The sequence below is a fragment of the Pseudophryne corroboree genome, chromosome 10 (genome assembly GCF_028390025.1).
Source record: "Pseudophryne corroboree isolate aPseCor3 chromosome 10, aPseCor3.hap2, whole genome shotgun sequence".
NCBI classification, from domain to species: Eukaryota; Metazoa; Chordata; class Amphibia; order Anura; family Myobatrachidae; genus Pseudophryne; species Pseudophryne corroboree.
Genome location: NC_086453.1, coordinates 55,720,211 through 55,747,503, shown reverse-complemented (window position 1 = coordinate 55,747,503; position 27,293 = coordinate 55,720,211). Strand labels below are relative to the sequence as shown.

General features: G+C 47.4%; 1 protein-coding gene across 1 annotated transcript in view; it reads left to right on the top strand.

The window, feature by feature from the left end:
* Window positions 1-27,293, top strand: part of NR1H2 (nuclear receptor subfamily 1 group H member 2) — a 95,823-nt gene that overhangs the window by 30,079 nt on the left and 38,451 nt on the right. Inside the window, exons 2-5 of the mRNA XM_063942418.1 lie at window positions 6,645-6,739; window positions 13,480-13,558; window positions 25,583-25,744; window positions 26,685-26,954. Of these exons, the coding sequence (XP_063798488.1) occupies window positions 13,519-13,558; window positions 25,583-25,744; window positions 26,685-26,954 (472 nt within the window). The 5' untranslated portion in view covers window positions 6,645-6,739; window positions 13,480-13,518. The remainder of the gene's footprint in view (window positions 1-6,644; window positions 6,740-13,479; window positions 13,559-25,582; window positions 25,745-26,684; window positions 26,955-27,293) is intronic.

Below are 27,293 nucleotides of genomic sequence, written 5' to 3'. Positions count from 1 at the left end.
AGGCTGGGGGGCAGTCACACAAGGAAGAAACTTCCAAGGACTATGGTCAAGTCAGGAGACTTCCCTACACATAAATATTCTGGGACTAAGGGCCATTCACAATGCCCTAAGTCAGGCTAGACCCCTGCTTCAACACCAGCCGGTGCTGATCCAGTCAGACAACATCACGGCGGTCGCCCATGTAAACCAGCAGGGCGGCACAAGAAGCAGGATGGCGATGGCAGAAGCCACAAGGATTTTCCGATGGGCGGAAAATCATGTGTTAGCACTGTCAGCAGTGTTCATTCCCGGAGTGGACAACTGGGAAGCAAACTTTCTCAGCAGGCACGACCTCCACCCGGGAGAGTGGGGACTTCATTCAGAAGTCTTCAAATTGATTGTACACCATTGGGAAAGGCCACAGGTGGACATGATGGCGTCCCGCCTCAACAAAAAGCTAAAAAGATATTGCGCCAGGTCAAGGGACCCTCAGGCGATAGCTGTGGACGCTCTGGTAACACCGTGGGTGTACCAGTCGGTGTATGTGTTCCTTCCTTTGCCTCTCATACCCAAGGTACTGAGAATACTAAGAAGGAGAGGAGTAAGAACTATACTCGTGGTTCTGGATTGGCCAAGAAGAGCTTGGTACCCAGAACTTCAAGAAATGATCTCAGAGGACCCATGGCCTCTGCCGCTCAGACAGGACCTGCTGCAGCAGGGGCCCTGCCTGTTCCAAGACTTACCACGGCTGTGTTTGACGGCATGGCGGTTGAACACCGGATCCTAAAGGAAAAAGGCATTCCGGAGGAAGTCATTCCTACGCTGATTAAGGCTAGGAAAGATGTGATCGCACAATATTATCACCGCATATGGCAAAAATATGTGGCTTGGTGTGAGGCCAGGAAGGCCCCAACGGAGGAATTTCAACTGGGTCGATTTCTGCACTTCCTACAGTCAGGAGTGACTACGGGCCTAAAATTGGGTTCCATTAAGGTCCAGATTTCGGCTCTGTACATTTTCTTCCAAAAAGAACTGGCTTCACTGCCTGAAGTTCAGACTTTTGTTAAGGGAGTGCTGCATATTCAGCCCCGTTTGTGCCTCTAGTGGCACCGTGGGATCTCAACGTGATGTTGGATTTCCTGAAGTCGCATTGGTTTGAGCCACTAAAAACCGTGGATTTGAATTATCTCACGTGGAAAGTGGTCATGCTGTTGGCCTTGGCTTCGGCCAGGCGTGTGTCAGAATTGGCGGCTTTGTCATATAAAAGCCCTTATCTGATTTTCCATATGGATAGGGCAGAATTGAGGACTCGTCCCCAGTTTCTCCCTAAGGTGGTATCATCGTTTCATTTGAACCAACCTATTGTAGTGCCTGCGGCTACTAAGGACTTGGAGGATTTCAAGTTGTTGGACGTAGTCAGGGCCCTGAAAATTTATGTTTCCAGGACAGCTAGTGTCAGGAAAACTGACTCGCTATTTATCCTGTATGCACCCAACACGCTGGGTGCTCCTGCTTCAAAGCAGACTATTGCTCGCTGGATTTGTAGTACGATTCAGCTTGCACATTCTGCGGCTGGACTGCCGCATCCTGGATCAGTGAAAGCCCATTCCACGAGGAAGGTGGGCTCTTCTTGGGCGGCTGCCCGAGGGGTCTCGGCTTTACAACTTTGCCGAGCAGCTACTTGGTCGGGGTCAAACACATTTGCTAAATTTTACAAGTTTGATACCCTGGCTGAGGAGGACCTAGAGTTTGCTCATTCGGTGCTGCAGAGTCATCCGCACTCTCCCGCCCGTTTGGGAGCTTTGGTATAATCCCCATGGTCCTTACGGAGTCCCAGCATCCACTTAGGACGTCAGAGAAAATAAGATTTTACTCACCGGTAAATCTATTTCTCGTAGTCCGTAGTGGATGCTGGGCGCCCATCCCAAGTGCGGATTGTCTGCAATACTTGTATATAGTTATTGTTAAGTAAAGGGTTATTGTTGAGCCATCCGTTGAGAGGCTCAGTTATATTTCATACTGTTAACTGGGTATAGTATCACGAGTTATACGGTGTGATTGGTGTGGCTGGTATGAGTCTTACCCGGGATTCAAAATCCTTCCTTATTGTGTCAGCTCTTCCGGGCACAGTATCCTAACTGAGGTCTGGAGGAGGGTCATAGAGGGAGGAGCCAGTGCACACCAGGTAGTCCTAAAGCTTTCTTTAGTTGTGCCCAGTCTCCTGCGGAGCCGCTATTCCCCATGGTCCTTACGGAGTCCCAGCATCCACTACGGACTACGAGAAATAGATTTACCGGTGAGTAAAATCTTATTATATTATATTATAATATAATATACTTCAGACATTGATCTCCAACTGCTTTCTCATCGATAGAATTATTTCAAATGGCCTAAGACGTGGTGCAAACGATCCCATTTTTTTAAAATAACTTGATTCATTGGACTGTTTTGTAGACGGCGTGCTACATACGTAGGGGGATTTGTCAGTTCTCATGCAGTTTGATTGTTTTGCATATAAATAAAAAAGTTGGTTGTGACATGCAGCTGTATGTAGTTGGTCTGGTTTCTGACGCGTTTTGGTTTTATCTGTACATAATCTGCAATTTTATTACTTCAGGATCATTATTGTGTGTTGTGTTTTTTAGAAAGCGCCAGGGCTTCCATTAGGAACGTCAGCCTTACTGTGACGGGCATATGGTCACGTCACACTGGTTCAGGCCCTAATCTGTTTGGCGGGCCTCTGACGGAGGTGTGGCTACACCACGCGTAGGGTGTGGTCGCAGTTCCATAGAAGGCCCAGGTCGCTATGTGTGGATGCGCACATGAACGTATATTACCGTAGCCCAACATATACAGTTTCTCTGCACATGTTTGCGCGAGTCTAAATCTGTGACTTTGGCGGTTACGATGTGTTGTGCCGAAACGCACCTCGTGGCATTTATAGGGAAATTAATTGCCCCCTAGGTGTTTGTCCACCGTCGGACCATAGGAAAGCTGCAAGCTCTATGCTTGCATCAGTTATTGGTCTGCAAGGTTGCATCATTACGGGCTGCACACGCAGTGTCACCTTCTCTCATTGCTGTACTATAGGGACGCAGGAGCTCAGGGAAAAGCAATAGTCACAAAGCGGAAGGTTCAGATGGGTGGAAGTGTGTGTGTGTGTACACAGTGGTGGTTTGGCAGAGTAATGTACACAAACAGCGGAATGAGTAGTTGACTCCATCACAAGTCCAGTGGCTAAACCAGGTAGTGTGGCCTATTAATAAGTGATGGTATAGCCGTACTCACTGTTACACCAGTTGATGGCATGAAGCATGCTGGGTTTCTGAAGGCGTACATGCTGGTGACTGTCTCCTGGATGAAGGTTGTGGTGCAGGGTGCTGGAACAACGGTATCGAGGGTAATTAGTTGCATGTCTCTTGGCCCTAAGGGGGAGACGTCTATCTGTGTCCCACTATGTCACTCATACACAGTAACAAGATGGCGCCGCACGTGCAGTAGTAACAACCGGTGGCTGTCTTGGTAACGGAATGAAGCATCATCCCCAGAGGAGCCATGTTGGAGAATGGACAGTAACGCTCTCCTGTTGTAACAGAACTGAGAATGTGGCTTTAAGCGTGCGGTTTCTGTCATGCAAAAGAGGAATCGTGTCATCTGGCAGGACAATGGGGCTATAGAATATAAAAATAGTGTTAAACATTGAGTCAGAGTGCCTTAACCACGTAACTGGCATGGTCAGATCACATGAGACCGTGCCACCCTACTGTGTCCCCCAGTTTTTGAGATCCATTCTCTAGATGTACATAATATAATATTTAAATATGAAAAAAACAAAAAACCTTTTAAACTATATTAAATAAAAAATAAACAATTTTATCAACAGTTTTGAAGGCAAAAATCGTCAGTTAAATGCTCCATAGTATTGTTACCCTCATCACTCCTGTATATACAGGTGGAGTCTCCCATATCCGAAGAGCCGATATCGAAAAAAATAAAATAAAATTGGCGCACGACTGAGATAGACACCTTTGCTCTCTGATAGTTCTTTGTACGCAAACCTTGGGGCAGATGTATTAACCTGGAGAAGGCATAAGGAAGTGATAAACCAGTGATAAACGCACCAGCCAATCAGCTCCAATATGTAAATTAACAGTTAGGAGCTGATTGGCTGGTGCGTTTTAGGTGTATAAGGTACAATATATATGATGCCCAAAATGCATTTCCTGTTTACACTTGGGTCCCATGCCCAAGATATCTCCATTATGTATATGCAAATATTCCAACATACGGAAAAATCCCAAATCCTTCTGGTGCGAAGTGCGCCGACTATGGGAGCTACAACCTGTACAGACAGACCAAACTGCCGGGGTCAGGACGATGTGTGACTATGCTGGGTTCCTGGGAACGAGGTTGCAGAATGTGACAATTCCATGAGTGTATTTGCAGTGTATAGATTGTCCACAGTGCTCTGAATCAATATAGGTTAAGTACATAGTTGGGCAAACAGAGCATCAGATGCTAAAAAGTTTGCGAAAGTAAATTTCATGATTATGGATTTGCTCAGGGACTATTAATGAAAATTAATTTGAAAATGAAAATAAACTACAATAAATCCCTTCCAATCATGTGGCTGGGATAAATATTTATGGGGGCGATTCAATTGTTTTTTTCACCATTGGGCATCTGCCATAGAAATTCAATTGAGGCTCCAATCGGGCGCAAAACTTCTGACGTGCCCAAAAGTGTAAAGTGGCGAAACCCCGGCTAATGTCCCAGCTGCGGTGCCATTTGGGCACACTTCGCACGTTTCAGCTCTGCATCTGAGGAGGTAGAGAGTCGATTGTGCCCCCCCAGCCCGCACGCAATGAAGGCAGCTATTTGAGTTTCTCTTAGTCAGGAACTGCAGTCCCTTCATGGCTTCTTTACATCACTGACGACTAATGAATTAATAAGCTGGATACACACTTGGCTGATGGATCGGACGAGTGTACTAACGATTAGTAAGGTTTATGGCCAAACGATCTTAAGCATACACGCTCATACCCCTTTCAGACCACCACCTATGAACATGTGTTATGGGCACATGAGCGCGCATAACCCGTGTTCTGGTGCGATTTGAAAGGTGCCAGGGTTGAAATGCTGGGTAGAGAGCAGGGTTGAACTCATGTTCAACCTGGCGTGAACACTAGTTCGATGCCACCCATTTCCCGTTCACACTCTGTGTACGGGCGGCTCTTGGAGATCATGTGATCTCGCCCCTGCCTCATTAAGGGCGACATCACCAATTTGTCAATATGCGGGGTTGAGTGCAGGGGCAGCGGGGTGCCTGAGGCGGGTCGCACCCTGGGAGCTCCCTTGTCACGCTCCCGGGTGCTGCCCGCCATACGCGGTCTGAAAGGGGTATCACCAATCATCTGCCTGATATGTCTGGAACACAGAACCATTTGAATATGCACGCCCACTTGTGATGTCATATTCAATGGATTCTGCGCCCGTGCATACAGGCAGATGTATCTCTATAACGTCACAATTACTGTATCCGCATAGGCCATGCTGAAAGGCCGACCTGATGTCTGTATATCGGCTCTACACACGGACAGACCTCTTATGCGACGTTCATCGGCTGTACGGAAGATATATCTCATAGTGTATACCCAGCTATAGGCTGGATGATGTAAGTGCGCCAAACATTTTGTAATGAACTAACCATTCACTTTTTTTTGTGGCTAATTGTATCCCTGCGTTATTACACGGCACAGACTTCCGCTCACATTTCACCTTTTGCAGACCATGCTGTCACTATAGGTCATGCGCGTGTTGTGCAACAAAGCAACTCCCACCCTTCCCGGTGGCATTGCTACATGTCACTGAACGAGAGAATACCTTCTCCCTGGTTTCTGCTGGACTTTGCCCGTTGTCTTTGTACTACAGATACTGTGAATCACAGGATGGCTCTCCGCTATGTCAGCCGAAGGCCAAACGCATGCAGTGATTAAATTCAGGAAGTCTTCATGGGTTACCCACGGTCATTGCTCCGGGTGGTTATCAGTGATTGTCTTCTGTGCTAAAGGTGTTAGATGCTTTGTGAATAACGTAGAACATGCCAGTCTTACAGGGAAAGTGAAGGAGGGTTTATGGTAACCGAGCGGTAAGTGCCAGCATAAAGGGCCAGTGGGGCTGTTCTATTCACTCGTGTGTTGACTGGGGAACAAGTGGTTTATAGTACAGATGTTTCACTGCAACAAGAAATGGCAATCTCTCAGAAAGGAAGAATTTTCACTTTCAAAATGAGTTCGGAGCATAGTGCAGAGTTACTTGAAGTACAACTTTGGAATTTTTTTTTCCCCTTTGGCCAAGGACGCTCTAGTCCAGAACATACTGTCCAGATTTTTTATTTTTTTTTATTTTATTTTTTTTATAGATAAAAGCGTTTGCAGAATTTGGTGTGCTTGCTGTGTTTTGCTCTGCGCATAGATACAGGAACTTGATTGAGAAACCGTTCTGCCAGACAGGACCCTCGTGTTTTCTTGCATCCTTAACTGTCACATGCAGAGCTGATTTATTTTTTTTATTATTTTTACATCCCCTTTGTAACAGTGTCATTGGCTAGCGTTCAGCCAGTCAGCTAGTACATGAACATTCATGTTTGAATCTCACGTTTGCAGATTGGAGACTGCTGTCGAGAAGTGACTGCATTTAATCCCTGCGATGGATTAGGACGTCGGGCTGCCATTTGAAATCTCAGCTGCTGAACATTGTGGTATGTAAAGGGGCCGTACGAGAATTCTGTTGTGCTGTGGCCATCAGCCATGGATATGGGGAATATTGTATACTGGCTTCCAGCGCAGAGTCCTAGGCCTTGCTATTGGTTATGGTATAATAGGTCAACAGTGTTCTAGGTTGACCCCAAATGGTCACATGGTCAAAAGGTCGACACATGAAAAGATCAACATTTTTTTTTTTTTTTTGGTGTCACATTTTACCTTACAGCACGTGGAACCCCAATTAGTGTACCGCAACCCCTCACATAGGGTTTTCTAGCCAGGTTATTATTCCCAATCATAGTCCAAGTATGAAAAAACTTAAAAAAATTCCAAAAAACTCACATCAACCGTAGGCGATGTCAACCATTTTAACCTATCGTCCTTTTGACCATGTTGACAATTTGGTGTCAGCCTTTTATCTGTCTTACCTATCATCCGGATACCCTTACTATCAGAGTCATTCTTCTAAATAAAGGTCCAATGAGCATGTTGTATAATAATAAACATAAGTATTTATTGACGGCCTTAAAATAATTTTAGCATTTTATAAAGTAATTCTGATTATATTCTATATATCTGCGTCAGATTTGCCCTTAAACCCACAATGGGATCTCCAGTTAAAACGCCATTGTGAGCATTTGTAGCGTACAGTGGGGGTAATTCTGAGTTGATCGCAGCAGTAAGTTTGTTAGCAATTGGGCAAAACCATGTGCACTGCAGGGGGGGCAGATATAACATTTGCAGAGAGAGTTAGATTTGGGTGGGTTATAGTGTTTCTGTGCAGGGTAAATACTGGCTGCTTTATTTTTACACTGCAATTTAGATTTCTCTATCGTCCTAGTGGATGCTGGGGTTCCTGAAAGGACCATGGGGAATAGCGGCTCCGCAGGAGACAGGGCACAAAAGTAAAGCTTTCCGATCAGGTGGTGTGCACTGGCTCCTCCCCCTATGACCCTCCTCCAAGCCAGTTAGATTTTTGTGCCCGGCCGAGAAGGGTGCAATCTAGGTGGCTCTCCTAAAGAGCTGCTTAGAAAAGTTTAGCTTAGGTTTTTTATTTTACAGTGAGTCCTGCTGGCAACAGGATCACTGCAACGAGGGACTTAGGGGAGAAGAAGTGAACTCACCTGCGTGCAGGATGGATTGGCTTCTTGGCTACCGGACATCAGCTCCAGAGGGACGATCACAGGTACAGCCTGGATGGTCACCGGAGCCTTGCCGCCGGCCCCCTTGCAGATGCTGAAGTAAGAAGAGGTCCAGAATCGGCGGCAGAAGACTCCTCAGTCTTCTAAAGGTAACGCACAGCACTGCAGCTGTGCGCCATTTTCCTCTCAGCACACTTCACACGGCAGTCACTGAGGGTGCAGGGCGCTGGGAGGGGGGCGCCCTGGGAGGCAAATGAATACCTATTTTGGCTAAAAATACCTCACATATAGCCTCCGGAGGCTATATGGAGATATTTAACCCCTGCCAGAATCCGTTAAGAGCGGGAGACGAGGCCGCCGAAAAAGGGGCGGGGCCTATCTCCTCAGCACACAGCGCCATTTTCCCTCACAGAAAGGCTGGAGGGAAGGCTCCCAGGCTCTCCCCTGCACTGCACTACAGAAACAGGGTTAAAACAGAGAGGGGGGGCACTAATTTGGCGTTAGAAATATATAAAAAAGATGCTATAAGGGAAAACACTTATATAAGGTTGTCCCTATATAATTATAGCGTTTTTGGTGTGTGCTGGCAAACTCTCCCTCTGTCTCTCCAAAGGGCTAGTGGGTCCTGTCCTCTATCAGAGCATTCCCTGTGTGTGTGCTGTGTGTCGGTACGTGTGTGTCGACATGTAGGAGGACGATGTTGGTGAGGAGGCGGAGCAAATTGCCTGTAATGGTGATGTCACTCTCTAGGGAGTCGACACCGGAATGGATGGCTTATTTAGGGAATTACGTGATAATGTCAACACGCTGCAAGGTCGGTTGACGACATGAGACGGCCGACAAACAATTAGTACCGGTCCAGACGTCTCAAAAACACCGTCAGGGGTTTTTAAAACGCCCGTTTACTTTAGTCGGTCGACACAGACAGGGACACTGAATCCAGTGTCGACGGTGAATAAACAAACGTATTCCTTATTAGGGCCACACGTTAAAGGCAATGAAGGAGGTGTTACATATTTCTGATACTACAAGTACCACAAAAGAGGGTATTATGTGGGATGTGAAAAAACTACCATAGTTTTTCCTGAATCAGATAAATTAAATAAAGTGTGTGATGATGCGTGGGTTCCCCCCGATAGAAAATTTTGGGCGGTATACCCTTTCCCGCCAGAAGTTAGGGCGCGTTGGGAAACACCCCATAGGGTGGATAAGGCGCTCACACGCTTATCAAAACAAGTGGCGGTACCGTCTATAGATAGGGCCGTCCTCAAGGACCAGCTGACAGGAGGCTGGAAAATATCATAAAAAGTATATACACACATACTGGTGTTATACTGCGACCAGCGATCGCCTCAGCCTGGATGTGCAGAGCTGGGGTGGCTTGGTCGGATTCCCTGACTAAAAATATTGATACCCTTGACAGGGACAGTATTTTATTGACTATAGAGCATTTAAAGGATGCATTTCTATATATGCGAGATGCACAGAGGGATATTTGCACTCTGGCATCAAGAGTAAATGCTATGTCCATAACTGCCAGAAGATGTTATGGACACGACAGTGGTCAGGTGATGCAGATTCCAAACGGCACAAAGGTGTATTGCCGTATAAAGGAAGAGGAGTTATTTGGGGTCGGTCCATCGGACCTGGTGGCCACGGCAACTGCTGGAAAATCCACCGTTTTTACCCTAAGTCACATCTCTGCAGAAAAAGACACCGTCTTTTCAGCCTCAGTCCTTTCGTCCCTATAAGAGTCATATCTGCCCAGGGATAGAGGAAAGGGAAGAAGACTGCAGCAGGCAGCCCATTCCCAGGAACAGAAGCGTTCCACCGCTTCTGACAAGTTCTCAGCATGGCGCTGAGACCGTACAGGACCCCTGGATCCTACAAGTAGTATCCCAGGGGTACAGATTGGAATGTCGAGACGTTTCCCCTTCGCAGGCTCCTGAAGTCTGCTTTACCAAGGTCTCCCTCCGACAAGGAGGCAGTATGGGAAAAAATTCACAAGCTGTATTCCCAGCAGGTGATAATTAAATTACCCCTCCTACTACAAGAAAAGGGGTATTATTCCACACTATATTGTGGTACTGAAGCCAGAGTGAGACTTATTCTAAAATTTTTTTGAACACTTACAAAGGTTCAAATCAAGATGGAGTCACTCAGAGCAGTGATAACGAACCAGGAAGAAGGGGACTATATAGTGTCCCGGGACATCAGGGATACTTACCTCTATGTCCCAAATTTGCCCTTCTCACTAAGGGTACCTCAGGTTCGTGGTGCAGAACTGTCACTATCAGTTTCAGACGCTGCCGTTTGGATTGTCCACGGCACCCCGGGTCTTTACCAAGGTAATGGCCGAAATGATGATTCTTCTTCGAAGAAAAGGCGTCTAAATTATCCCTTACTTGGACGATCTCCTGATAAGGGCATAGTCCAGGGAACAGTTGGAGGTCGGAGTAGCACTATCTAGGATACTGCTACAACAGCACGGGTGGATTCTAAATATTCCAAAATCGCAGCTGATCCCGACGACACGTCTGCTGTGCCTAGGGATGATTCTGGACACAGTCCAGAAAAAGGTGTTTCTCCCGGAAGAGAAAGCCAGGGAGTTATCCGAGCTAGTCAGGAACCTCCTAAAAACAGTGCATCATTGCACAAGGGTCCTGGTAAAAATGGTGGCTTCCTACGAAGCAATTCCATTCGGCAGATTTCACGCAAGAACGTTTCAGTGGGATCTGCTGGACAAATGGTCCGGATCGCATCTTCAGATGCATCAGCGGATAACCCTATATCCAAGGACAAGGGTGTCTCTCCTGTGGTGGTTATAGAGTGCTCATCTTCTAGAGGGCCGCAGATTCGGCATTCAGGATTGGATGCTGGTGACCACGGAGCCCAGCCCGAGAGGCTGGGGAGCAGTCACACAAGGAAAAAATTTCCAGGGAGTGTGATCAAGTCTGGAGACTTTTCTCCACATAAATATACTGGAGCTAAGGGTAAATTTATAATGCTCTAAGCTTAGCAAGACCTCTGCTTCAAGGTCAGCCGGTATTGATCCAGTGGGAAAAACATCACGGCAGTCGCCCACGTAAACAGACAGGGCGACACAAGAAGCAGGAGGGCAATGGCAAAAACTGCAAGGACTTTTCGCTGGGCGGAAAATCATGTGATAGCACTGTCAGCAGTGTTTCATCCCGGGAATGGAAACTGGGAAGCAGACTTCCTCAGCAGGCACGACCTCCACCCGGGAGAGTGGAAACTTCATCGGGAAGTTTTTTCCACATGATTGTAAACCGTTGGGAAATACCAAAGGTGGACATGATGGCGTCCCGTCTGAACAAAAAACGGGACAGGTATTGCGCCAGGTCAAGAGACCCTCAGGCAATAGCTGTGGACGTTCTGGTAACACCGTGGGTGTACCAGTCGGTGTATGTGTTCCCTCCTCTGCTTCTCATACCTAAGGTGCTGAGAATTATAAGACGTAGAGGAGTAAGAACTATACTCATGGCTCCGGATTGGCCAAGAAGGACTTGGTACCCGGAACTTCAAGAGATGCTTACAGAGGTCTTATGGCCTCTGCCGCTAAGAAGGGACTTGCTTCAGCAAGTACCATGTCTGTTCCAAGACTTACCGCAGCTGCGTTTGTCGGCATGGCGGTGGAAAGCCGGATCCTAAGGGAAAAAGGCATTCCGGAAGAGGTCATTCCTACCCTGGTCAAAGCCAGAAAGGAGGTGACCGCACAACATTATCACCACATGTGGCGAAAATATGTTGCGTGGTGTGAGGCCAGGAAGGCCCCACAAAGAAATTTCAACTCGGTCGTTTCCTGCATTTCCTGCAAACAGGAGTGTCTATGGGCCTCAAATTGGGGTCCATTAAGGTTCAAATTTTGGCCCTGTCGATTTTCTTCCAGAAAGAATTGGCTTCAGTTCCTGAAGTCCAGAAGTTTGTCAAGGGAGTATTGCATATACAACCCCCTTTTGTGCCTCCAGTGGCACTGTGGGATCTCAACGTAGTTCTGGGATTCCTCAAATCACATTGGTTTAAAACCAGTCAAATCTGTGGATTTGAAGCATCTCACATGAAAAGTGACCATGCTCTTGGCCCTGGCCTGGACCAGGCGAGTGTCAAATTGGTGGTTTTTTCTCAAAAAAGCCCATATCTGTTTGTCCATTCGGACAGGGCAGAGCTGCGGACTCGTCCCCAGTTCTCTCCCTAAGGTGGTGTCAGTGTTTCACCTGAACCAGCTTATTGTGGTGCCTTGCACCTACTAGGGACTTGGAGGACTCCAAGTTGCTAGATGTTGTCAGGGCCCTGAAAATATGTTCCAGGACGGCTGGAGTCAGGAAAACTGACTTGCTGTTATCCTGTATGCACCCAACAAACTGGGTGCTCTTGCTTCTAAGCAGACTATTGCTAGTTGGATGTGTAATACAATTCAGCTTGCACATTCTGTGGCAGGCCTGCCACAGCCAAAATATGTAAATGCCCATTCCACAAGGAAGGTGGGCTCATCTTGGGCGGCTGCCCGAGGGGTCTCGGCTTTACAACTTTGCCGAGCAGCTACTTGGTCAGGGGCAAACACGTTTGCTAAATTCTACAAAATTGATACCCTGGCTAAGGAGGACCTGGAGTTCTCTCATTCGGTGCTGCAGAGTCATCCGCACTCTCCCGCCCGTTTGGGAGCTTTGGTATAATCCCCATGGTCCTTTCAGGAACCCCAGCATCCACTAGGACGATAGAGAAAATAAGAATTTACTTACCGATAATTCTATTTCTCGGAGTCCGTAGTGGATGCTGGGCGCCCATCCCAAGTGCGGATTATCTGCAATACTTGTACATAGTTACAAAAATCGGGTTATTATTGTTGTGAGCCATCTTTTCAGAGGCTCCGCTGTTATCATACTGTTAACTGGGTTTAGATCACAAGTTGTATGGTGTGATTGGTGTGGCTGGTATGAGTCTTACCCGGGATTCAAAATTCCTCCCTTATTGTGTACGCTCGTCCGGGCACAGTACCTAACTGGCTTGGAGGAGGGTCATAGGGGGAGGAGCCAGTGCACACCACCTGATCGGAAAGCTTTACTTTTGTGCCCTGTCTCCTGCGGAGCCGCTATTCCCCATGGTCCTTTCAGGAACCCCAGCATCCACTACGGACTCCGAGAAATAGAATTATCGGTAAGTAAATTCTTATTTTCAGTTTGAACACACCACACCCAAATCTAACTCTCTCTGCACATGTTATATCTGCCCCCCCCTGCACTGCACATGGTTTTGCCCAACTGCTAAAAAATTTGATGCTGCGATCAACTCAGAATTAGGCCCAATATTCTAGAGCCGGGAACTTTCCTGCCTAGCTAATGTCACTTATATGTAACCCTGGATGGTAGAACCCACGTTATTTTAGGGCTGTCTTTTGAGAAAGAGAGAGCTCAGTAATAGGGAATATCCCAAGGGTTATAATAGATTACATTAGCACATTTCTGCCAGTCAGGCTTGATGGTGGATGGAGAAGAAGGGGGTAAGGCTTAGATTGGGGGCTGGAATAAGTAAGTATGAGTAATATTTAATTTGTTTCAGTATGTGTTTTTGTACAGTGTTTGGCCTGGAAAATGCCTGGAGACGCCTGACACAATATGTCAGCCACGGCTGTCGATGGCTCTGATGTTTCACTCGGTAAGTTCTCCAGCTCCTGAAAGCAAATTTCAGTCAAAGAATAATTTTTAATCTATTTATGTTCTGTTAGATCAGGATTTATACATATTATTCATTTATTATCAGTGATTTATATAGTGCACACATTCCGCAGCGTTTTACAGAGAATATGTGGCCATTCACTTTAGCCCTGCCCCCAGTGGAGCTTACAATCTATATTCCCTACAACATGTACACTAACTTATATACACTAGGGTGCATTTTTTGGGGCAGAAGCCAGTCATACAGTCAGTATATTTTTGTATTGTGAGAGGAAACCAGGGTACCCGGAGGGAACCCGCGCAAACATTTTGAGAACATACAAACTCCACCATCTCCCTGCTATAAGGCAAATATGCTAACCACTACACCAACAAGTTAGTTTGGCGCTTGGAAGTTGACTGCAGTAGTCTGTGACCCTAATATAGTATAGCCTTTGGCAACTAGTCCGACAACACAGGAGTTATCTTAACCACTTAACTGACGATATATTTCCCCAAAAACTGCTCCGAAATTGTAGGTTTTTTTTTTTGTTTTTTATGAGTGAATTAGGTGAAGAACATGAATTAACCCTATCCAAAATGATTTTAGTTAAAAAATGTTATATTTAGTTGCACTCGCAAGTATTGTTTATTTCTTGTATCTGTATATGATGTGTGACGTATTTTCTATGCTCCCATGCTTCGTTTATATGCATAATCTTTTGTGGTTCTTCCATGTGTTGTTATGTATTAGGTTCCATGGGTGGGGCTTGCAATGGCCTCTCCCCACAAGTTAACTGTTGCTGCCTTTTTTTTTTTTTTTGCGGCACCTACTGTGGCCCGATATACTGGGTCTTTTGGGTTTTTCGGGTTTTCCTGATTTTTCCCACCCCTTTTTTTTTTTTCCCCCCACTTTGTACTTTTTCCCTTTTTCATGTTCCCCAGACAGGTACTTCCATGGCACCCATACGCGGTTTTGCTTTTCTGTTCATTGATGGTTAAGGTTATTTCTTTCAATGTCAAAGGCCTCAATTCCCCTTCGTTTTTGCGGGAACTCCTTGAGGAAGTATATAAGATTAGACAGGGGCCATTATACTATTGGGAGATTTTAATTTGGTCCTCGATCCTAAAGTGGATAGGTCTTCCTCGCAAGGCCCTGGCCCCTCTCCTCGAGATGTGGGCCCGTCCCTTGCTTTTAAGAAACTACTTGCGGAGTTCGACTTGTATGATGCCTGGCGCGTCTTCTCCCCTACAGAGATAGATTATACTTTCTGCTGCGGGGTACACTGGGCTCCACAAGGATTGGACAATGGGGTGTAGAGTAAGATCTTCATCCGAGGCACCAACAGGCTCAAAGCTTTGACTGTTCCCAGAATGCACAGCGCCGCCTCCTCTATAACCCCGCCTTCCTGCACAGGAGCTCAGTTTTGTAAGTTGGTGCTGCAGTAAGCAGGCACTGAACAGAGGGCTTGCTCCAGGCAGCCCTAAGAAAGCTTTTTATGAGGTAAAAAGTGAAGACTTCAAGGGCAGCAGCGGTGGTAAATGTCTTGTGACATTCACTGCTGTAGCTCCAGCTCTCCCCAGCGGCGCTGTACACTCCCGAGCCCTGGTTGCCGGGTACCTACAGCGGAGGCTCCGGTTTTCTTCACGTTAGACACACACACGGCTGGGGCTCTCCAGGATCGCGTGGCCGCGCTTCTGGAGGTAGTAAGTGGGACCCGGTCTTTATCGCGATCCGGCGTGGTCAGTGGGAGGCGGCCGCGCGCGCTGGCGGTGGATACAGGCGATCCCACTAGATCACCAGGGCATGGGCGCAGGTCAGGTTTTCTCTCTAAACCAATTCTTATATCGCCCACAGTACCCGGTGGTTTTGCCAACAGAGGGGATAAGGCTTAGACCTGAAGCCCCTCCCCCAGCCCCAGGGTGCCATTTCTAGCAAGTGTTCCCGCCCTGGAGCTGCATATCTGTCTTTTCCTCACTCCCTGTCAGTGTCTGCGGCGCCATTATCCCTCAGCTCACTGTTCCTAGGACTGCTTGGGCAAATCCTCCTATGTAAAGCCGCCTGGTTGTCAGTGCTGTGACTTTACATGACACTTAAGTATTCTACCTGCCTTTTTTAGTCAGTGTTAGTAAGAAAGAGTGCATTTAGTCAGGGTTTTCTAGTACAATTACCCTGTGATATACATCCAGTTCTTACTGTTTACTGTTATATAATTTGTTATATAGCTGTGTAAGCTAGTCCAGTGCAGTATTATTGTCAGTAATAACCTCTGCATTGTACAAACTGTGACCTTCTGTGTGTGCATTTGATAGCTGAGTGGTGTCCATTTCGTGTCTTTCACTCAACCTGCTATCCCTATCTTCTATAACCTGAGGGGGCTTGGTGCGTCAGGTTTTATCTAATATAGGATTTTCACAAAGATATACTGTATTACGTATTTTTCTCTGTGATTTTAGTCACCATATCTCTCCTTTATCTCTGCTAGTGCTGACTACACTGCGCAGGGGTTTGGGTTTAGAGATATAGTGCTGCTGATAATTGTACTGTGTTACCTCATACTGCAAGTTATATCATGTCTGCTTCTGAGGGTAACTGTTCTGGGGCTGAACACACTGCCGGTGTTGCTGAAGCCACAGACCCATATGAAGAGAATATAGCAGCTGTGGGCTCTGGTTCTGGGGGCCCAGTGGGACTGTGGCAACGAAGGCACATACTGACCCACCGTGGGCCGCTTTTTCCACGCTTCTGCATACGCTAGTTCATAAACTAACTCCCCCTATAGGACCCCCAATGCCGGTACAACCGTATGTGGTCCCTGCAGCTAACCCGCCGTGGGCGGACGATTTATCTGCTCAGTTAAAGAAGTTGAACCAGTCCCTGACTGCTAAAAAGTCTGACCATCGCTCACCTAAGTCCAAGGGGTCCTCTAAGCGAGCGCTTGTCTCCTCACAATCCACTGCTGTCACTGACACCTCGTCTGATGAAGACGGCACGTATACTGACCCCACAGGTTCTGACTCCGATACGGCTGATGGGGAGGGTAGTTCACATGTGGATGCTCCTGATCTTTTGGAGGCTATTAAGTTAATTCTACAGATTACGGATGATCCCGAGCCATCCGTCCCTCCTAAGAAACCAGATAGGTTCAAGCGTCAGAAGGTGGTTAAACAAGTTTTACCTCACTCTGACCACCTAGGGGATATACGTCAGGAACCCTGGGAAAACCCGGGTACGAAGTTTGTGCCTCACAAGAAGATGCTGGCTCGCTATCCCCTCGCGCCAGAGCTGTCTAAGAATTGGGAAACGCCTCCAGGGGATTCGCATGTGGCCAGGATGGTGGTTTCCTCAGCTCTGCCTGTCACTACCGTCACATCTCTAAAAGAGCCTACGGATAAGCGTGTGGAGGGTTGTCTGAAAGCGATTTACACCCTCACGGGTGCTGCGCAAAGGCCCACTATTGCAGCTAAATGGTCTGCCGAGGCTATTGAAGCGTGGGCCTTGGAGTTAGATACTGAAATCTCCTCTGACCATGCTAGACAATGCTTGTCATATATTGTCACAGCTTCTCGCTATATTAAAGAGGCGGCTTCGGATGCCGGTATCCTAGCAGCCAAGGCCTCTACTATGTCAGTCCTGGCTCGCCGGATATTGTGGCTGAGATCCTGGTCTGTGGATCTGGACTCTAGAAAAACCCTGGAGGCACTCCCTTTCAAGGGAGATGTTCTGTTTGGGGAGGACTTAAATAATATAGTGGCTGACTTGGCTACTGCCAAAACTGCCTGTCTACCAAATACCGCTCCTTCTGTGTCGAAGGCTAAAGGTACGTCCTTTCGCCCTTCAGGTAAAGCAAAAGGTCAGGCGTACCACAAGCAGGCCCGCACTTCCAAACCTGGTAAGCCGAAGCCCAAAAGAGCCTGGGCTGCCCGTCAGCCAGCTTCCAAGACCGATAAGCCTGCCGCATGACGGGGCGGGCCTCCCCCTGGGGGATCCCAGGGTGGGGGGTCGGCTTCTAGGGTATACCCAGGAATGGTTGAAGACCACTTCAGATGCCTGGGTACGGGAAGTCGTCACTCGAGGTTACGCCATAGCCTTCAAAAACGGACCCCCTGATCGATTTTGCCAGACAGACATCCCGTCGGACCAGACAAAGGCAAACACCCTGCATTCGGTGGTACAGACCCTCCTGGATACAGGAGTTGTAGTACAGGTGCCTCTTGCTCAGAGGGGCCGGGGGTACTATTCTCCGCTGTTTCTAGTCCCGTAACCGAATGGGTCCTCCTGGCCCATTCTCAACCTCAAGGCATTGAACAAGTTTGTGAAGGTTTCCAAGTTCCGTATGGAAACCCTTCGCTCTATAGTTCTGGCCTTGGAACCTGGGGACTACATGGTCTCCCTGGAAATACATGATGCTAACCTGCATATTCCTATAGCAGCGTCACATCAGCAATACCTGAGGTTCGCTATTGGCAACCTTCATTACCAGTTTTGGGCATTACCTTTTGGTTTAACAACGGCTCCACAAGTTTTCACCAAAGTAATGGCGGTGATGACGGTGGTACTCCGCCGTCAAGGGGTCAGGATACCTGGACGACTTGTTAATCCTGGCAAATTCCCAAGAACTTCTCCTGTGTCATCTGGATATGACGGTCCGGTTTCTACAAGCCCACGGGTGGCTCATCAACTGGAAGAAATCCTCCCTGGTCTCTGCTCAGAGCATGGTGCACCTGGGAGCGCTATTGGACACTCACAACCAGCGGTTGTTCTTGTCTCAGGAGAAAGTCCTGAAGCTTCAGGACAGGATTCACTGCTTCCTTTCTCGTCCGCAAGTGTCGCTACATTCGGCGATGCAGGTGCTGGGCCTCATGGTCTCAGCATTCGACATGGTGGGGTATGCTTAATTCCATTCTCGCCCCCTCCAGAGGCTGATTCTAGCCAAGTGGGACGGCCTGCCTCACCGGATCAGGTCTCACATGATCTCATTGACTCCGGAGATCCATCTGTCGCTACTTTGGTGGCTCCGGGACCAACAGATGTGCAGGGGCCGTCCCTTCTGGATATCCAACTGGGTCCTGTTGACGACAGATGCCAGTCTAAGAGGTTGGGGCGCGGTGCTGGAGCAACACTCCCTTCAGGGTCGGTGGAACAAGGAGGAATCTCTCCTCTCGATCAACATTCTGAAATTGTGGGCGGTCTTCAATGCGTTGAACCTGGCCCAGCATTTAATTCAGAACCGTCCTGTTCAAATACAGTCGGACAACGCCACCACAGTGGTTTACATAAATCATCAAGGTGGCACTCGAAGCCGTTTGGCAATGAAGGAAGTCTCATGGATTCTACGTTGGGCGGAACGCCATCTACCGGCCATATCTGCAATATTCATTCCGGGAGTCCTGAATTGGGAAGCAGACTTTCTCAGTCGTCAGGACGTGCATGCCGGCGAGTGGAGCCTCCATTCAGAAGTGTTTCAACTCCTAGTGGAAAAGTGGGGTCTTCCAGATGTAGATCTGATGGCGTCTCGACACAATCACAAGGTTCCGGTCTTCGGAGCAAGGACAAGGGATCCTCAAGCAGCATTTGTTGATGCGCTGGCGGTGCAGTGGAGGTTTCGGCTGCCGTACGGGTTCCCTCCGATGTCACTCCTTCCCAGGGTAATTCGGAAGTTCAAGCAAGAAAAAGGAAATCTGCTTCTCATAGCTCCAGCGTGGCCCAGACGGCACTGGTTCTCAGACCTGCAGGGCCTATCGTCAGAGCGTCCAATTCTACTTCCACAACGCCCAGACCTCCTCATTCAGGGCCCCTATGTCTACCAGGACCTAGCCCGGCTGTCTTTGACGGCGTGGCTCTTGAAGCTTCCGTCTTGAGGGCTAAGGGTTTTACTGAAGAGGTCATTAAAACTATGTTGCGGGCCCGGAAACCGGCTTCTGCTCGGATTTACTATAGGGTCTGGCATTCCTACTTTGTTTGGTGCGCATCTAATAATTATGGCGCTTCCAAGTTTAGTACAGCCAAACTTTTGGCTTTTCTGCAGCAGGGCCTAGATTTAGGCCTGCGTCTGGCCTCCCTCAAGGTTCATATTTTGGCCTTGTCGGTGTGGTTTCAGAGAAAAATTGCGACTTTACCTGATGTTCATACTTTCACTCAGGGTGTGTTGCGTATCCAACCTCCCTATGTCCCGCCTGTGGCTCCTTGGCACTTGTCGGTGGTTTTGGAGGCGTTGCAGGAGCCTCCGTTTGAACCCCTGGGTTCAGCTGACCTTAAGTGGTTTTCCCTTAAGGTGGTGTTCTTGCTGGCTATTGCCTCTGCTAGAAGAGTGTCGGATCTGGGTGCCTTGTCTTGTAGTTCCCCATATATGATTTTTCACCGTGACCGGGCGGTTCTGAGGACTCGTCCCAGATATTTACCTAAGGTGGTTTCTTCGTTCCACCTTAATCAGGAGATTGTGGTTCCGGCCTTTGTCTCTCCTGATTTGTCTCCCAAAGAGCGGTCTTTGGATGTGGTACGGGCTCTCCGTATCTACGTGAAGAGAACTGCTTCTTTTCGAAAATCTGATTCTCTCTTTGTTTTGTTTGGATTTCACAAACGTGGCTGGCCTGCTCACAATCAGACCCTGACCAGATGGATTAGAATGGTGATTGCACATGCTTATGTGAAGGCTGGTCTGTCAGCTCCTGCTAACATTACGGCCCATTCTACTCTGTCTGTTGGACCTTCTTGGGCGGCCCAACGTGGTGCGACCCTTGAACAATTGTGTAAGGCGGCTACGTGGTCCTCCGGGAACACGTTCATAAGGTTCTATGCCTTCGATACTGCCGCTTCCCAGGATGCTTCCTTTGGACGCCGGGTTCTTGTGCCCGCTACAGTGCCTCCCATAATGAACTGCTTTAGGACATCCCCATTGTCCAATCCTTGTGGAGCCCAGTGTACCCCGCAGCAGAAAACGAGTTTTATGGTAAGAACTTACCTTTGTTAAATCTCTTTCTGCGAGGTACACTGGGCTCCACAAGGCGCCCACCCTGACGCACTTGGCTTCTTTGGGTTGGTATGGCATTAGCCGCTGACACTTCTCTTGTCGTGAGAGTGTGGTGTATGTGGCTACTAACCGTTGTCGTCTCTTTTCCTGCTACTGCATTGGGCTGGTTAACTAAAAACTGAGCTCCTGTGCAGGGAGGCGGGGTTATAGAAGAGGCGGCGCTATGCATTCTGTGAACAGTCAAAGCTTTGAGTCTGTTGGTGCCTCGGATCAAGATCCTACTCTACACCCCATTGTCCAAACCTTTGTGGAGCCCAGTGTACCTCGCAGAAAGAGATTTAACAAAGGTAAGTTCTTACCATAAATCTCGTTTTTCTGCTGTTCATAACAGCTATTCTAGGACCGACCTCATTCTTTTGGACAAGAGGACTCTCCAACACACTCGTAAAACTAAAATCCTTCCCATTACTTGGTCGGATCATGCCCCTGTATTGTGGTCCTGGGACATAGGTTTGCATCTACCCCCCTCCCCGCCCTTGGCGACTCCCGGGATATCAATTGACGAATCCTGAGACTCTGAAGGCCCTTACTGACTCTCTATCAATGTAGGTATGCAGACCAATACCCCTGAGGATACTTCTATCTTCACGTATTGGTGCGCTCTGAAAGCCGTGCTCCGTGGCACGTCTATCCAAAAAGGGGCTCAACTGAAGGCTAAGAAAACTCAGGCTGACTTAGAGTTGTCTTTACGGTCTTTGGAGTCTCAGAATCAAACCCGTCCTACTCGGGCTTTACGTAAACAGCTTCAGGAGGTGCGAGCCCAACTCCAGAAGCTTTTTATGCTTTGTATGCAATCAGCCTTAGCTCGCTTCTGCAGTAAATTTTATGCAGCAGGAAACAAGGCCACCCACTTGTTAGCGCGCGAATTTCGTAGCCGCCAGGCCCGTAATCGTATCAAATGTCTCATTTCCCCTTCAGGCAAACCGTGCCTTAATCCCCTTGGTATTGCTAATTTTTTTCTCCAAATTTTATGCAAAATTATATAACCTACGTGAGGATTCTGCTATACCTCAGCCCTCTGCGGCTTCTATCTCTGCCTATTTGGATGATCTCTCCCTCCCCTCCTTAGATGACGACGCCCTGACATCCCTGAATGCCCCATGGTCTCTGGAAGAGCTACAACTCGTAATTCGACAATTGCCAAAAGACAAAGCACCTGGCCCTGATAGCTTTATTAATTCTTTTTACTCCACGTTCAGTGCGGTACTCTCCCCTCTCCTCCTGCAGCTCTACTCCCAGGCCTCCAGTGCGGGGTCCTTCCCGGCCGAGATGGTTGAAGCCCAAATCGTAACCATCCCGAAGCCGGGTAAAGACCCCTCTGATTGTAAGAATTACCGACCTATTGCCCTCCTTAACACCGATTTAAAAATTTATGCTAAGCTGTTAGCCAACCGCTTGAATCCCTTACTCCCAAGTCTCATCCACCCAGACCAAGTAGGTTTTGTCCTTGGCCTTCAGGCCCCTGACAACACCTGGAGAGTCCACAATCTAGTTGAATGGTCTTCCCGCACTAATTCGTCATTTCTCTTACTATCTATGCCGAAAAGGCGTTTGATCGCCTCCATTGGGGTTATATGCGCCAGGTGTTATCCAGGTTTGGTCTCCATGGGGACATTCTCCGCTCTATCCTGGCTCTTTACGATGGCCCTTCTACTAGAATATTTAGTAATGGTTTCCTTTCCTCCCCATTTCATATCTCCAATGGTACCAGGCAGGGGTGCCCCCTTTCCCCGCTGATATTCGTGTTAGCTATTGAACCCCTTGCCCAAATGATTCGACTCTCTCCAAAATTTCACGGTCTTACTGTATGTGATACTTCCCATAAGCTCTGCCTTTTCGCAGACAATGTTTTAATGTTTGTTTCTGACCCGGAGACCTCTCTGCCCGTCCTACATGATATTTTGGGGCTCTTTAGCGCTGCTTCATATTATAAGTTGAACGCTGCGAAATCTGATGCCCTTCCTATTAATCTTCCAACCTCTGTTTTACAATCTCTCAAGGCGCGCTTTCCATATACGTAGAAGGACTCCTCCCTAACGTACCTGGGAATCTCCATTCCCTCTCATTTCCAGAATGTCCACTCTCAATTATGTGCCTCTACTGGCTCACCTAACCTCACTGACTTCTGCTTGGATGGGCTACGAGGTCTCCTGGCTGGGCCGCTTGGCAGCTTTTAAGATGATGTTACCAAAACTTATGTATTTATTCCGTGCCATCCCCTATGCATTTCCTCGTAAACTGTTAACCCAGATGCAAAGGTTGATGTTGTCATATGTTTGGAAATGTAAACCTCCTCGATTAGCCTACACATGTATGATTCGCTCTAAGTCACAGGGAGGCCTCACACTCCCCGATTTACTCAGGTACCATGTAGCGTCTATGCTCTCCCAATTGTCCGATCTTTCTCTCTCACCCCCCGCCCCCCCCCCCCACACACACACACACTCTAAACCATGGGTGGATCTCGAACGTGCCCTATAGCGGGACTTCCCCCTTACCGACCTCTTGTGGCTACCCCGACAACTTCGTCCCCTCTACCCACTGTCACCCTCCTCCATAACCGACACCCTGACAATTTTGGATTCTAGGCTCACACCTTCCTTTAACATCACAGTAACCACTAGCAACATTTCTCTGTCTGCATTAGATAAAGTGTTGCCTTTTCTCCATTTCTCCTACTGGAGACGTTTAGGTTTGGAATCCCTCACTGATATCTTCTCCCCGGCCTCCCTTTTGCCGTTTCCAGATCTACAAGCTAAATATAACCTCGACCCTTCAGCCTGGCTAGATGGTATGGCCATTAACCCTAATGTCTTTCAACTCCCCTCCACCAATGTCCTGAATAGACTGAGCAAACTTTCATCTCATGGAGCCATTTCTGACTGGTATAATTTGTTGTCGCCCCCGATCGCCACAATTAAATCTGCCGCTCAAATTAAGTGGGAAGCGGATCTCCATCGTACTTTCACTCTTAAACATTGGGAATCTGTTCATCTTTCTTCTTTCTCCCTTTCTAAATGTGCTAACCACACCGAAATGCACATTAAATTATTACACAGACTGTATTTCACCCCTTCTAAACTACACACGATCTGGCCGACCACCTCTAAATTCTGTTGGCGCCTCTGCCACCACGAAGGTACACTCTTACATGTTTTCTGGGACTGCCCTGCACTCCTTTTAGGATAAAGTATATGACTTTATTCATTCGGTCACTGACCTTAGCCTGACTCAGGACCCTTCCTTGGCGCTGCTGCACTGGTACCCAGACACTGTTCCCAAGTCAACTCGCTATGTCCTTGGCCACGTTTTAATTGCAGCCAGAGCTACCGTTGCTCAAAACTGGAAATCTCCCTCCCCCCCCCCCCCCTCCCTTTGCAAAAGTTATTTCTAAGACTCACTTCCATTTTCGAGATGTAAACCAGGGATGCTGCATACTCTACATCCCCCTCTTCCCCCATCACGAAGTGGCTTCCATGGCATACATACATTTCCAAGAATAAGGTGATCTTGCCATCGTCCCCTACCATACAGAGCCCTCCCTGTGATTTGGGCGATCCTCTATCTGAAGAAAATCCATGATTTATGTATATCTTTGTGCTCTCTGTACCGCTTTTGGATGTCCTGTCTCCCCCCCTATAATATTGTTTTTGCCCCATTGTTATTCTATTCTCTTTTGTCTTTGTTGTGTTCTTGTTTTGATTCTATACCATAAATAAAAAAACTTAATGTTGAAAAAAATAAATTATTTTTTTTATATTTAAAAAAGTATATTGTTTAAATTTTATTTTTTAACTGGTTTATTTTTTTTTTTGCAAACATCGAAACATCGATCAGGACCATCACGATTTTAGTTTTTAGATCTTGGACAGCTGCCAGGTACACAGGGGGAGTCTGGGGGTGGCTTAGGGGGGGTTGTTTTACCCTTACCAGCGGCTGCTATTGTCTGCAGCCACTGGAGGGGGGGGATCCTGCCGTGCTGACCGATCGGCAGTGATCGGCAGCACGGCAATCAGTGGGAGAGGGTGCGGGGAGGCAAAGGGACCTTCCAGTCCCTCTGACAGCAGCAGCGGATGGAAGTTTCCCTTCCCTGACGCTGCTAACACTCTCTATCTGACTGGTTGCATCCTGTACGACCAGGTCAGATAGAGCACTTGCAGGCATGGTCGCATCTGATGCGACTATGCCAGTCAAGTGGTTAAAATTGCAGAGAGTTGAGGAAGAGGAGCACCTGTTTAGGACTACGGGAATTTTGCCTAAACCTTAAATGTCAGAATTAGGCGTCGGCACTAGGTTTCCCTGGAGCAAATATAGACTATTTTGGCAATAGTATTTACTAGTAAATATTTTAAAATGCATTTGAAACACTCATCATATTGCTGGTTCTTAAAATGAAACCGAACATCTTCACTGCACATCTTGGTTGCAGGCATCGACTACATACTGTAATTCCAAACTAATCTTGGTCATGACAGTATGTGCTGCTTTGCAGAAAAAACTGGAAGCTTTTTATAATCTTTCCTATTGGCAGCCACAAGATGGCGCCACCCACTTGTACACTAATTGTCATTCTCGGAACTCCTGACATTTGGCTCAGATCATCAGTCTATCTATCTATATCTATCTACCTATTTATATTAGTTAGCCCGACAGAACAACATAACCGTATTGTCAGTGCCGCGCAAAACACCTGAATACCCATATCACACAAATTACTATGAAGATTTGTGACTGTGTGGCTATAGCGTCTCTTATTTGCAAGTGATTTCCGCGGGTTACTATTTCTGCTGCGGGAAACAGGCGTATGATCCTATGCTCCGGCTGGGCCGTTATTTGTTATTGGTGTTAAGTTACTGGTTGGTGAAACTCCAGTGTGTGACGGTGGAGGTCACCTTTTTCATGAATGACATGTCATATACCCACTTAGCTACGTGGTTAATGTATAGTTACCAGTTTTATCCTCCTGATTTTTTTATTTTTTTTCTCCTGCACAGACGAAGAGTCTTTCCACTCTGTGGATACGCTATTGTTGGATTCTGCCAGCTCTGCTAAAGTGCACATAAAGGAGGAAAGGTCGGAGTCTCGGGGAAGTTCGTCACTGCCCAATGAAAATGAAATCTTGGGGACAGATGGAGAGGGCTCCTCCCACAGCGCTGGTCAGTGTTCCAGTTTTCATATCACTACTGGATGAATGTCATCACAGAACCTGAATTTAAAGCTTACTCCTTGTTATTATGGAATGCCCTCTTCATGATATTGGTAGGGTCATTATCGGGTATCCTGATCATTTGGGACCTAAACACCCTCAACCAATAACAGAGCTTGTTGATAAATAGACACAGCACAGTCTATTGCTGCCCAAAGATGCTGCATTATTATGCAGCATCTTTGGGCAGCAAGAGACTGTGCTGTGTCTATTTATCAACAAGCTCTGTTATTGGTTGATTCTCTTCCAATGCTGAACAGCCAATAAGAATTACTGAAGCCCCATAAATGTTTATTGTCTCTGATAGCTCCTTGACGCAGAAGCAAACATACCTCATGCTACTCTAGGGATGCAGCTTAAAAAGCCTCCCCTGAATGGAGGTTATGTTAAATACCCTGCCAGTCCCTAATCAAGCCTTCATGTGGCTGCACTTGTGCTGGAAACCAAAAAGAAGCCAGTGCTCTGATACACTAGCTCAGAGGGAATGTCATAGGGCGGGAGTTTTGTCTGTGATTTTGCAGCTGGATTTAAAGTGGCGATACTACAGAATGTGTATTAGGTTGGTTTAAAAAAATGTTTTAATTGTTGCTTTAAATCTTGCTGAAAATGGTCTCTTCTGCAAACTCTCTACCCTATTACGTTGCCCCCAGTTTTGTCTATGATTTTGCAGCTGGATTTAAAGCAGCAATACTACGGTATGTGTATTAGGTTAGTTTAAAATGTTTTAAAAGTTGTTGCTCTAAATCTTGCTGAAAATCATCTCTTCTGCAAACTCCAAAGGGAGCCATAAACCAGGCAACTTTTTATAAGCGTGTTCGGGAAAGGGGGGGAGTGCAGGTGTCTTGTTTGCAGTCTGTGTAATGAAACAAATAATTTGTGTCCAATATTAGCGGAGGAGCCGGAGCGTAAGAGGAAGAAGGGTCCTGCACCAAAGATGCTGGGTAACGAAGTGTGCAGCGTGTGCGGAGACAAGGCTTCGGGCTTCCATTACAACGTGCTGAGCTGCGAGGGCTGCAAAGGCTTCTTCAGGCGCAGCGTCATAAAGAAGCCCAAGTATACCTGCAAGAACAGTGGCAAGTGCCAGATGGACATGTACATGCGTCGCAAGTGCCAGGAGTGCCGGCTTCGGAAGTGCAGGGAGGCCGGCATGCGGGAACAGTGTAAGTGGACGGGGGTCCTTGTTTGGAGCTGTAAGAGATTTTGGGGGAGGTGTAGCAAATCCACAAAAAAGGACAGGTGGAGAAGTTGGCCATAGCAACCAACCAGATTTCCTCCTATCATTTATGCTTGGTTGCCATGGGTGATTTGTTTTACACCCCGCTTTAAGGGGGATATCCAATTTTCTCCTTCATCCACTAGGGGCCACTGGAGCGTAGTTACAATGGGGAAATAGTAGGTAGTGATTGGGAGCTGGCACTTTAAAATTCTCACACTGTGGCTAGCTCCTCCCCTACTATCTTCCCTCCAAGCCAGTCTTAGTTTAGTGCCCAAGGGAGCTG